The sequence below is a fragment of the Charadrius vociferus genome, unplaced genomic scaffold (assembly GCF_000708025.1).
Source record: "Charadrius vociferus isolate BGI_N301 unplaced genomic scaffold, ASM70802v2 scaffold220, whole genome shotgun sequence".
Classification (NCBI taxonomy): domain Eukaryota; kingdom Metazoa; phylum Chordata; class Aves; order Charadriiformes; family Charadriidae; genus Charadrius; species Charadrius vociferus.
In genome coordinates this window covers 52,851-65,678 of record NW_009646506.1, presented here as the reverse complement: position 1 = coordinate 65,678, position 12,828 = coordinate 52,851, and the positions used below count along the sequence as shown (strand labels likewise).

The following is a 12,828-nucleotide window of genomic DNA, read 5'->3' as shown; positions in this document are numbered from 1 at the left end:
TCAAAGCTACAGGGCTTTAAGTTTTGCACACATTTGAGCGAATCTTACTATTTATTTAGCAAACCCAGGTCATATGGACCCCTGCTTCCCACACATCAATGTACAGAAAATGGAAGCCTTCGCAGGAATATCATCTTACCGCACACACTACCAAGCGAGAGCTGAAACCACTGTGGCACATCACACAAGATCAGCTAAGCAAGCCGTTTTCACACTGTTTTCCTTATAGTGGCCATTCTTGGGAAAGTACTCAACCAACTATGTCAGTAACAGTCAGATGTTTTATTGAATTGGTATAATTCATGAAAAGTTAACAGGCTATGAAAAAGTTGGCGAGTTTTGAACTATTTAAGCCTAAATTTATGAGATTAGAGGGAGAAGTGAAAAATCAGAGCAACAGTCCAGAACAGTAATGCCTATGCCAACAGTTAAAGACCACCTCTACTAAATTCAATTTAATTCCTGGATGATAAGCCAGGAAAACTGGATTCCAGCACTGCCCAAGAGATGGCTTAATGTATGAAATTAAGGCAAATATTCTCCTGCCACCTGCCTCAACAGATCTGAGAAATCATTACAATAGACTAAGGTTACACTCAGTAGTTATGCTCAGGCCAGGCATTATACAGTAGATCCCTCTGATCTTAAAAGAAAAAAGTTACATGCAAACCTAAAGCACATTAAAACAGTGAATTTGCTCATATAGCCCACAAGTTTCACATTTTTTTTTATGAACTTTTTGTAGCACATAGGCTATCATTTTGATGTCTGTAGTAACAAGTTATATGATCACTTTTCCCATTACTAATTTGTGTATTGTCAGTTATTATTACTTCATGCAATTAAATGTATCAAGAGAAAGATTAACACTCACTACCGTCTTTCATCAACCACTGCCTCCTGGAAAACACTGGGCCTAAGTTTCAGCCAGTCCATTGAAACCTTCACAGCTGGGAGAGGATATGCAGCCCCAGAGTCCTCCTGGTAGTCATTTTGTAAAGGACACTTGCACAGAACTCCAAGAAAGGACACTAGAAACAGAGCAGGAAAAAAGCAAAACAAAACAATGCGAGAATGACACTTTAAATTTGACCAAAGAACCTAATCAAACAAATACAACCCATAAAACCTAATTTTTAAGAGCTAGTTCTTTAGAACAAAGCAGCACAATTATTTAATGTTAAAAAAAATCCACCAGCAGATCAGAACATCTTTTTTTCGATAGTTTTCTACCAGGTCGCAGAATCTTGGTGTGTTCCCCCCGCCCCCCCTCCCCCTTTAAGTGTAATGGCAAATCATTTTGGTAAGTTAACAGAATCCAGCGAGACAAGCCCATTACAAAAACATTAATTCATTTATTTATGAAAAAATTATCAACTCAACTATCTATCTACATTTTATCTACTTTCCCAAGTCAGCTGGCACAGGCATCCACTGCCGCTAGCTCTGCGGGCAGGCACCCAGCTCAGACCCATCAGGGCACAAAGCTGAAAAACAGTAACCACACCAGGGTAACCGTGTGCTTTCAGAATCAACTCCAAGCTGAGATCTGGAGAAATTCAGCTATTCAGAAATTTAGGTGTTTACAAACAAGGCCAAGCTGATCATGGGCCAGATGCAGAGTTCTGTAAGGCTTCAAACAGAGTAAGTCCAGGGCACATAAATCCAGCGTTAGTCAGCACTGCCAGACATAAACAATCCTGCACAACCATCTCCTCTCTTAACTTTCTCCCATAATGTCCCTTTTCTCATCACTTATCTCACATAACCATTAAACTAGATGATGGCAGCAAATTACTAATGGATTCCACATAAAAATTAAAAAGAAATTAAAAAAAGAAATTAGTTTTCAAACTTACTGAAGAGAGCCAGTAACTGTGTCCAGCAGAGCTGCTCATCCTGGCTGTAGCTGTGCTGCTCTGTTTCATTGCTGAAGTCTCGCAGGTGATGTAGTTGAAACAGATTGATAACAGTAATATGTACTAACTGTTGAGAATTGAAGGCCTTTTGGAATAACAACCTCTGCAACAAACACACGTAGAATTTTCATATGGTAAAACACACACTTGAAAGGATTAGTACTTGCTACTTCACTGCATGACTAATGCTTCTGCCCTTAAGGCAACATTCATTCTAGATTTTATTTTCAGGTCATCCCTATTAGCACAGCACTGGGCTTCCCAGGAGGACATGGGCAGATGCCCGCTGTTAAGCCCAAGGTTTTTGCTCATACAGCAACTCATACGCAAAACAAATCAACACTCCTTTGGATACGGTGCTCTTTGCGTCCAAGCGTGACTTGAATGTGCGATGACAGCGTTGCAACGCAACTACAAAAATTACAGAGATGAATATCCACTGTATTTTTAAGTCTTTCAAAGAAACAGCATGAAGAAGGTGACATTTTAAAAAAAATACCCCAGGAAAATTTAACTACTGTGTGGTTATGTATTAAAGACTAATTCCACATCTGACTTCATGGGTCATGGAATGCCATGATGGACTAAAATAGCACAAGCTATTTACAAACGCATTTCAGTAACTATGCTGTAAAAGACACCTTTCTCAGAAGAGGAAAAGAAACTTTAATGCTTTTTTTGCAGCGCTGTGAAAAAAGGAAATATCCTAAACCACAACCAACTTCTCTTCAGACAAAACAGTCAGGGAAGGCTAGTGAATTAACCAGCGTAAGCATCAGGAAAGGGTTTGAGCTTGATTTTTAGCTAAGGGCATACAGCACTCTACAGCCATCAACTCAGACTGGCAGAGCTGTCAACAGCAGAATCATTGGGCTGGCTGAACACTCCGAACCCTACGACTGCTCTCCTCATTCAGACACAGAATGAGACACACAGTTGAAGTGATTACCCACCATACAGCCAATTTCACATCCACGTTCAACCCATTTAGATCAGAAGAGTTGCTCTCTAGTAAATTAAGCCTTACGTTGTGTAAAATAAACCAAAAAAGTAATCTAAGTAACAAAGTGGGGCTCAATGAGCTCTCTTAAGACCTTGGATAAGCTCAGAAAAATAAGACTGTTCCACACGCCTGAGTAAGACTCATAATTATCGATTATAAGCATTGTGGAAAAAGCAGTACTTGTTCAACACCCAACATCACACACAAAAAGAGAGATACAATTATTTAATTTCAAAACAGTCTTCAAGCAGTTCACATTCAAAGCTAGTACAATTCCAACAAGTTTTGCCTTTTTAAAATTTATATTAAAGACAGTTTGGACCTAGTTGTAGTAGCCCAATTCAATGCAAAAAGACACTGTAAAGAACATTTGTAATTCTTTATATTGCTAAGACTACCTTCCCTTTTTTAATTTAGAAAAGCATTAACTGCTCTGTTGAACATATCCATACTACATTTTCCACAAAGATGCTGAAGCAGAGCAGTTCCCTAAAGGCACCTAACAGTTAATACGACGTCCTCTTTGAAATTTTACTACCTTGTATAAGTACCTTACAAAATTCTCTTTGTTTCAATCTTTGCTATATTGTCCAACTTAATGAGCCGACTACATAATTAACGGGTACTTCTGGATTTTCCAGAGGAAACATCTTCTGGATAGTTCTAGTCTACACACAAATTAAGGTTGCTCTGGAACACTGCTTTTAAAGGCAAACCACTGACAGGAGAGGCGAGTTGTCTGAGGAAGATTAAAAGCAGCCTTAATAACCAGCGGGAGTGAATCAACACCATCCAAAAATGAAGCTCTCAAAATTCCTCAGGCAACTGAGTCAAAACTTCCCAGAAGAATGAAGTGCTTTTCACAGGTATCCAAGAATCACCCAGGTTAAAGAGCAGAGAGTCAACTGCAGTCGTTGATTTCTCCTGTATCCCCACCAATAACACACCACGTGTCAAATGGGAAAAATCTCTACTATTTGCAGAAGTCAACAGAACTATCCAGTGTTAGCTGCAATGCAAACCTTCCGTAACTGACTACTTGAGCTTCCTGTATTTTAGCATGTGAAAAAGTTATTATTAGACTGTAATTTCAGAACTCAGCTGCTAAAAATACTCTCCTCAATACACTAATTAATATGGTGTTAGAACTAACCTTGAACTGTTCTTCCAGCTTTTCTCGAAGAGGGCTCAGCTTCTCCAAGCTCTTACTCAGGTACACATGGCCATGGAATTTAATAAATGCCTTGATGAAGTCAGACACGCTCCATCGAGTCTTCACCTCATCACGACTACATTCAGAACAGAAATACCAGTCTTCAGTCTTTGGAATTAGACACAGCTGCACATAACATTACATACTTTTTTCTGTGAAGTTCAAGAAAGGAGGAATGTCCATGCAAAGCTACTTTTTCACATGGGCACAATACGCTTATTTCCTGCATTCACTATTCACACTCAGGAGCATCCCAGACACAAACTATTCTTTGTTCCATACTTGTGTAAGGATGCTCTGACTGGACAGAGGTCGAGGATCTTCTGTTTCCACTATCAAATACGAGTAACTTTTGGCAAGGAAGATACACTTGGAAGAAGTCTCCTCTTACTTCAGCATAAATACATCATGCTTTGTCTTACCTTTCCAGTGCTTTAGAAAGTGCTTTTTGTAAGTTAGTGGAGGCAGCTGGGAAAGGAAACTTCACAGCAATGCTTCTGCAGTAGTAGAAAATTGTGGTCAAGTGGTCTCCTTTGGAGGAAGCTAGAATAGCCAACTGATTATAAGGCTGACCTAAGGGAGAAAAAGACAAGTTGTCATAGACTGAAGCGTGCTGTATTTCAGCCTAAGTATGAAATCCCAAGTTTCCAACTGCCACACAAGAAAAGCAATACCCCAAATCTTATTTTGGAATTACGAAGCTAAAAGGTATCCCAGACTCACCATTAGAAGGGACAAGCTGAGCTGCATGTCTGTAGTAAGACTCTGCCTGGCTGGTCTGATTCCTATAGCGAGCTACGAAAACAACAAAAACACTCAAGCTGAGGCAAAAAAAAACAACCCAACTCTCCTGCACTTACTTTAATACAATGCAGTTTACCTGAAGAGCGTTTTACTATTTTTTTAGAAACATACATCAGAACATACCATTATGCTAAGCAGCACAAAGATTCAAAACATTGAATTTTAAGGTGGTTGTTTTAACTCAGATCCTATTATCACAGCTTACCAGTTCTTATTTAGAAGGATGTTGTGCCAAGAACATCACATCCAGACACCTAGAAATGTTTTTCATACTTCTTTGTGCAATCAGCAACTAGATCTACTTTTAGGTTGTTAGAAAAGCAATTGCAGATTCTTGTGAAAAAAGAACTTTCTGCAACACACAGTTCTACTCTAATCAATAAAGAAACAAACCTGTTGAACTTAATGTAAAAAAGAAACCTTGTTTACGAATGGCTGGACTTCTGTTGTCTTTGTGTACAGGATTCTAAAGTAATGTTCGGAAATGGAGAAGTATGCTGGCCTGCTGCAACAAGCTTTTGTAATAGTTACCAGTTTCAACATTTCACTATGCCTACCAGCTATAACATGATTAGCATGCTAGAAGACACATTCTAGCAAATCACTAGAAAGCTAGTGATTAACTGTCTCCATGCGTTAATGTGTAATACACGTATAAAAGTCTGACACCATTGCTTTCCAGACCTTTCCCCCTGCAACAACCACCAAACATACAATCAGCTCCTACCTACTAATTTGGAACACACTTGGCCTAGTAGTTGCCCAGGGTATGTACAGATCCCTCTTCGTGAAGGCAGAACGCAGGGAGGACTCGAATGTCCCACCTCTTTTACCTTCAGGAACTCACCAATATCTCCAAGGTGGACAAGGCAGTGCTGGCAGATGTAAGAGCAGGAGCTAGATTGCGGCTTCACTATGGCGCTGGTGTGCGTCTGTTTATTGCTAATGATTCCCAGCTGGGAAGACTTTACACGACACGGCAAGTCTACATTAAAAACTGTGCACAATTCCTGTAATAACTAGAAAAACAGGTCTAGTTTAGTAGCAGATAAAGATAATAATCAGAAAAGTAGTGAAACAACAGTGTCCTGAGCACCACTCAGAGGAACGGATTAGGTAAACATATTGGAAGTGAACAAGCCTAGTTTACTGAAAGTGATGCTTTATGTTACATTCTCCATATGCAAGTCACTGAGCTCCACACTGCATTATTCTGCCCAGAACCACAAAAAGAAGTTTTACTTCTCTTCAGTAAGAAAGAGCTGTGCATCCCAAACCAGTAAGCAACTCAACTGTCACGATACTTAAGTTACCAAGTATGCATCAGTGGATATTGACTATCAGAGGTCTAAAAATCTTGCCTTTTTTTTTTTTTTAAACAGGACACTCTTAAGAGGAACACAGTCTTTTGTCTTTTTATACCTAGATGAAATGACACCATTCTCTGAAAACAAGAGAACAGAATGCCACTCCTCTGAAGAAGCAGCTTGTTCCAATATAAGAAACAGCACTGCCCTGACAAAACCAAGTTTGTAGGCAACTCAAGGCAATACTGGCTAACAGTTCAGTGGCTGAGTTGTCAGTAAATATTTGTGCTAAGCTAACAGTGAGACTCTTTCAAAGAACAAGGCATCAGCTGCTTGATCAAATATCTTGAAAGCTGATCCAAGGAAAACCTGAACTTTGCCATTCTAATCAGTGCTTTTGAAGTTTTCCCTAATAGAGTCCAGGAAATACTCTGGGAAGTAATAGTCACCAGGTAGCGATGAAAACTATTCTACTGTGTAACAGAGTTAAAAATGCAAGTAAGAATTGACAGACTTTCTCCCAGCTGGGAACACACTCAGGCTCCAAATAAAACAGACCTGCAGCAGGGTTCCACTTCCAGATAAAGGCGTATAGAAAGCCCAGGGCTGACAGAGCTACGCACTCTGTCAACAGCTAAACACACGAGGTACTGCTTTTGCTTGCTGCAGAAAAAGGTTTGTGTTACACCTTCCTCCCCTTTTGCTCTGTCTTTTATAGAGTAGATAAAAATCCCCAAGCAAGAGGAATCTCACAGATGAAAGCCGGATAAAAGTGAGAAACTTGACATCTTCCAACACGCTGAATTAGGAGAAATCATGCTCTCTTTCAAAGATGTCATTTACACAGGCCTCGCAGTTGGAGAGCAGGTATCTTGCCTGAGCAAAATCTTTAGACTAAAAATGGGACAATTAGCGTCACAGCAAACAGAGAAAGACGACCCAGTCTGTGGTGTCATACACAAAAGCAGCAAAATTCCCTGATATACCACAGTGAAGAACAAGGCTTTTGCAAGACAAACTGTATAGGTTGTAGAAAAGCTTTGGCAACAACACCACAGCCCATCAAACTGGTGATTTCAAATAAGAAACTTGCGGGGAAAAAAATGCGCAAGGGAAAAAATAAAATCACAGAGATGCTGGAAAAAAAACTGGGCTTGCCTTGTAGATATTCAGAATCAAACTTGGAACTGATACAGTAAGAATGCCCTACTGTGTGTGTTGTAACCTGAAGCTGGTGCAAACTAGCTGATAGCTTTGTCAGACCACTACTTGAGATAGCTGATTCAGCAGTGACAACGTCATCGCTGCAGCACACACCAAACGAGGGGGAAAAAAGGAAAGAAAGGCAAGTTAACTTTCTTAAGGCCATTATCACACACCAGCTCTTATTCTCCATAATCTACAAACTGAAATCTAACATTGCAAAGAGAGTATGGGCAAAAAAATGGCAGTAAGGAACAAATACATGAACAGGAATTGCACCCCTTTTGCAATTAACTGAAAATTTCACAAAAGATACTTAGCTAAAGAGAAAAGCTCCTGTAACTGAAGTTAGCAATTCTAAATAATTGTTGACACAAATATTGAACTAAGACTGAAGATGTACTTGTAAGCCTGGGAGTCTTGATTAAAAAAAACACAGCAAAACATTATATGTTGTAAATGCTACATAATAGTCTCGGGCACAACCACCTTACTTAAACGCACAAATGTGGTGGGCACTGAATTAGGTATTATTCAGAAAAAAGCTGTATTCAAACATGTATGCAGCATGTACATAGACAGTTACTGGAAACCATTAACTCAGTATTCACCATTGGTGTTAGAAGTTACAAGGAAAGGACACAGAACATCACACACATCCTCAGTGCATCTGCATTTTGGAATTTTGCACGTATTTCTGTTCCGGAATAACCGGAGCCAAGAACAAAACTGATTATTTTTGCTTATCCTTTGTCATATAGGGGAAGTCTCACGTTTTTCAAAATGAAAAGGATATATTACAATGGCCCACAACTTCATGCATAGTAATGAGAAGGTGAATGAGAATTTTTAGAGAAACTAAAAAAGCAGGAAAAAAGAATTAAGAGTACAATGAAATCATCAGTTAACATGTTGGTTGGGCTTGAGGTTTTTGCTGATGTTTCTCTTAAACATTACAATTAAAATACAGAATTCTGCACCACAGATCACTGCAGAGACCAGAGTTAATGGCTTCAAGAGGGATTGGATAGTCAATGAAGGCTGGACCTCCTCATACCTAGATGATTCAGACACAAACTACTTCAAGAAGGCAAAAATTGCACAGCTAAAAGCAAGAGACTAGAGCAAGGAAGTATCATTCTACATTTTCCTGATGCTCAATGCTTACTCTGAGCAGTCACAGCAGACTACTGTAAGACAAAACATGGTGCTAAGTGGACCTTTGATCATACCCTAAGCAGTGGGTTTCAGGCTTTAAAGCAGACTCTATTAGAAGGGAACTTAAATTGTTGCCATATTTTTATGGAGCACCAAAATAACTACCAGATGTGCAGAAGCTTCAGATCAACTCAAGGCTGTGGCTGATCAAGAGAGAGCGCATCACCAGCTTTGTAGACCCGTTCTACTGAGAGCACCGGTGTTTGTACACTGTTTGATCCAGAACAACAATAGTTTCCTACACTAAGGGAAAAGAACAGATTTTACCCACCTAAAACTGGTCCTCCTGCCCTTCCTCAAAGACACTAATAATAGTTCTTCATGCTGGTATGACATCAGAGCTCATCTCTCATGAGCAGCTGCTGGAGCAGCACAAGAGATCTGACAGCCAAAGCTTTGTACAGGACCCACACCCAAGCAGCATAAGGCTCAAGTACACTTGCATCCAGAGTATGTAAATACACCACAGCCAACACATTTTTTGCAACTCACCTGTGTGTAGAAGCCACTAGCTGCCTCTAAGAACAGAGAAAGGTTCGCCTGAACTTCGCTCCGATTTGGATTTGCTCTATTTTTCGCCTGACCCTGTAGCGTCGTGATCTGATTTTTAAAGGCATGATTCCAACTGAAAACAAAATAAGTGTTTTCCTTTTTTTACTTTGGAAGTGTCAATGCAGATAGCATAAGCAACAGGAAAGGACTGTTTCATTACATAGCCACAGACATGAAAATGAAGTATATTTATATTCAGGCAACACTCAGACTACAAATAACGTTACATACGGAAGAATTACCTTCTCCCACCTCTTATAATTACAGAAACCAATCCTGATACTATAAAACTAACACTGTAACAGCATTAATATTTGCTTGTAATTGTTTTGTTTTAGGCAGCATAGTGGTCTCTTCTGAAAACAGGATGCGGGGTATAGAAATTTCAGTTAAAAATCATTCAGTGTCTGGAGGCATGGACAGAACATCTCAGCCAGCCTACTCATCTTGCTTCCCTCAGAGTGCCGAAAGAACCACATGCTTCACTTAACTAAACCTGTTACAACCCATGTCTGCCTCTTAAATAACAGGGATGGACTCAGGGCATGAAGAAAACCCAGCAGGATCTTCCCCTGATGCTGGGGTGCTCATGGCACATTAAGAAAAGTTCTCTCCTGATATTCCTCCCTCTGCCCAGCCCCACCTCAGAGGGCCTCAAGTGAGGGTCTTTGGCAGCTACTCAACTCCTGTCAGACCTTGCTCAAAGCTCCAGGTGATTATACATTAGGCAAATTTCCTCCTTTCTGGAAACTCTGAAGTCCAGCCCCTCCACCACAGCATAGAAGACTCTCTTCCCCTCCATGTTGCTCACCAAACCCCACTCCTGCATGACATGGCTACTGCTAATTCCCAGAGGTAAAATACTAACCAATTGAATACTCTTCATTGACTGCAGTGCATTCTCATGTTTCATGTTTCTCATTTTAAAGGAAATAAGACAACCATTTTGTAGGATACAATTGCTTTTCTTGAATTCTCAGGGTTTCCTGCTCATTAGCCCAAATTACACATATACATACAAATTTATTGAGGTACTTACAGGTCCTGCTCCACTTTTTTATCTAAAGCGTATTCCAAATCGGTCACTAGCATTTTCTGATATAAGTCCTGTAGAGCCTGTCTGGACGTCCAGACTTCTGCTGGACCCAGCTTCGAATCTGGATAACAGAAAGGAAAAAAAAAAAAAAAAAAAAAGACACAACAGTTTTTGTAACATTCAAACTTACGGAGTTACTCCAACTGATTTTTCACTTGCCTACCAAAGGAAAGAACATAGCACAGTGTAGGATATCCAATGCCAAACACCAACCTTTATCACAAATTCATCAGAACGGTGAAATACAAGAACTACAGAGGGACTGGAGATTAACTGATCACTGATTAACTGATCAGTCTCCTACAACACCAGAACTAGACGCAACCAAAGTCAGCAGCTGGCAAGTTAAAAAAAAAAACAACAAACCAAACAAAACAGACAGAAGGAGGTGATTCTCTATAAGTCACTGCAGAACTTCTTGCCACTGCATGAAATTAGAAAACTTTCAGGAGTAGCCTGAAAACATTAACAGAAAAGAAATCCATCAAGGGATGCTAAATAGGACAGTCCCTGGAGCCAACGTTGTTGGTCTTTAGAACACCACTGTGGGCTAGTACTACTGCACGCTTGCCATTTTTAAACTCTTTGGTAGCCACCTGCTTTCCATTACTAAGGGTGAATGCAAACACTTCTCCCTGCTACCTCAAGTTACAGAGTCCAATTTCCCATGCCTTGTAAAATCACCTGAGCTGTGCAGGAGCATAAGGGATGGGCCTCACCCCTGGGAAACCATTCTGCTGATGGTGTAACCACTCCTGCTGGGTCAGATAGATCCAGGCAGTTATAATGTCCCTACAGGGACTACACCAACCTGCTATATGTACTACACCAAGCTGAGCATAGGTTGATTATGCAAGCTGCTTGTACTGCATGGCTGATACATTAACATAAACCATTTCCATTAATACATACAGCTTAAAACATCGCTTGTAGCATTTTATAGCATCTACAGGATGCAATTTCATAACACATGTTGTAACATTCACATCAATGTTTCCATCACCCAGGTTTCTCAAAACCATCCAGATCCTTGCTAATCCCAAGTAAAGCAGTTCCTGTGGTATTCTGGACAGGAGTCTTTCTCATCCCCAAAAGAGAACACAATGGGAGAGGAGCAGGGGCATTTCCAAACGCTTTATAACAACCAAATTCAACTTTAAAAATACATGTATCTTTAGACACAGGAGAGAGGGGCACAGTTGTTAAAATGCTATTTATTTTCATATAGAGGACAAACCTTTAACATAACATCACACACTTTCCAGATAATTCTTAGAAACATAAGCATAAAGAACACAGAAGGAAAACAAAAAAAGGAATAAAGTATTAGCGACTAGATCAACTGTATAATAAAGGCAATTACCTGTCATGTCAGCCTTCAGGACTTCTGCCTGCCTGTAAGAAAGCAATAGAACAATAAATTAGAAACAGACTGATCAAAATAATTGAATTATGCCAAAGCACATTCATGTAACAGTGAGAAAGTAGGGCCAGCTCCATACAGGCTACCTACAACCTACACTGCTATAGTCTACCCCACACAGTATGGATTTGAGCTACTGTTGTTTAACAGTATGATTACTTCTGATTTATACCACCATAAAAGTCAACTGTTTACTTTTCCTTGCTTAGCTTAAGTCTATTTCAGAAAATTGCAAACTAAAAAATGCTTACACTATATTACGCTTTACCTGGCAGCAGTGTCCTGCCAACATTAGTGATACCTGCTTACCTGTAACTGGGAAATTGATATTAAAATCAAGTTGTCTCAAGTGAAATGCAGTAGCCAACAGAGTCAGAGCAAAGCAAACTCCCAAACTGCCTGTCAGCACGTTGCTATAGCCCTCCTGCCCCTCCGTGCTGCACTAGCTTTCCTTAAGCAGATGCAATAAAAAGACTATGGCTTCTGCAATTACCTCTCTTCCTTGAACTGTCTCCCTAAAGTCACGAAAACGTTTTCAAGAAAAAAAAAAAAATAAAATAAAATACAGAATGAATGGCCACTCCAGGTGACCACTCCTTTGCTGAACATCCTCTGCATATCCCCACTGCTGGTGGAGGCTGGCAAATAGTTTCTTAGAGGAACACGGAGACTTAGTCCTCAACAAATAAATATTTGCGAACAGCCATCAATAGCTGGACGGAACAAGCAGTTGAGATGCTATGGTTAAGCACTGTGTCAGCAGTTCATAAAACTTCAAGGGGCAGTGCTGCTGGCCTGCCTGACTGACACAGAATTAACACAGAGCGGGCAGATGCAGAAGGGATACAACGCTGCCTGGGTGGCTGGGTTTTGGTGGAATATGTTCCTTTGGTTTTGCTACACTCAAGCGTTTACATATATTTGCAAAGAGTGCAAGCTTTCCATACCAGACATGGAATCCTCCTAGGATATGAAATACCCACTTCCACCTGCCTCTCTCAGCCAAAAAACTAGATGGAACTAGTGACTAACATCAAAGTTGTATGCCAGCTTAGGAAAGAATGGAGAACCAAGAGAAAGCACCACCTAA

General features: G+C 40.1%; 1 protein-coding gene across 4 annotated transcripts in view; it reads right to left on the bottom strand.

The window, feature by feature from the left end:
* The window catches only part of SMG7 (SMG7 nonsense mediated mRNA decay factor), a 29,755-nt gene extending 18,052 nt beyond the window's left edge, over nt 1-11,703 (bottom strand). For 3 of the 4 annotated variants that reach the window (XM_009884245.1, XM_009884253.1, XM_009884261.1), the window contains exons 1-9: nt 11,679-11,685; nt 10,259-10,376; nt 9,160-9,292; nt 5,787-5,958; nt 4,859-4,930; nt 4,558-4,708; nt 4,076-4,211; nt 1,860-2,022; nt 875-1,031 (exon numbers count right to left, since the gene is read on the bottom strand). In XM_009884245.1, coding sequence (XP_009882547.1) covers nt 875-1,031; nt 1,860-2,022; nt 4,076-4,211; nt 4,558-4,708; nt 4,859-4,930; nt 5,787-5,958; nt 9,160-9,292; nt 10,259-10,376; nt 11,679-11,685 — 1,109 coding nt within the window. Of the gene's footprint in view, nt 1-874; nt 1,032-1,859; nt 2,023-4,075; nt 4,212-4,557; nt 4,709-4,858; nt 4,931-5,786; nt 5,959-9,159; nt 9,293-10,258; nt 10,377-11,678 lie in introns of all 4 variants that reach the window. The other variant, XM_009884269.1, reaches the window with a different exon arrangement.
* Between the last annotated feature and the right edge of the window lie 1,125 nt (nt 11,704-12,828).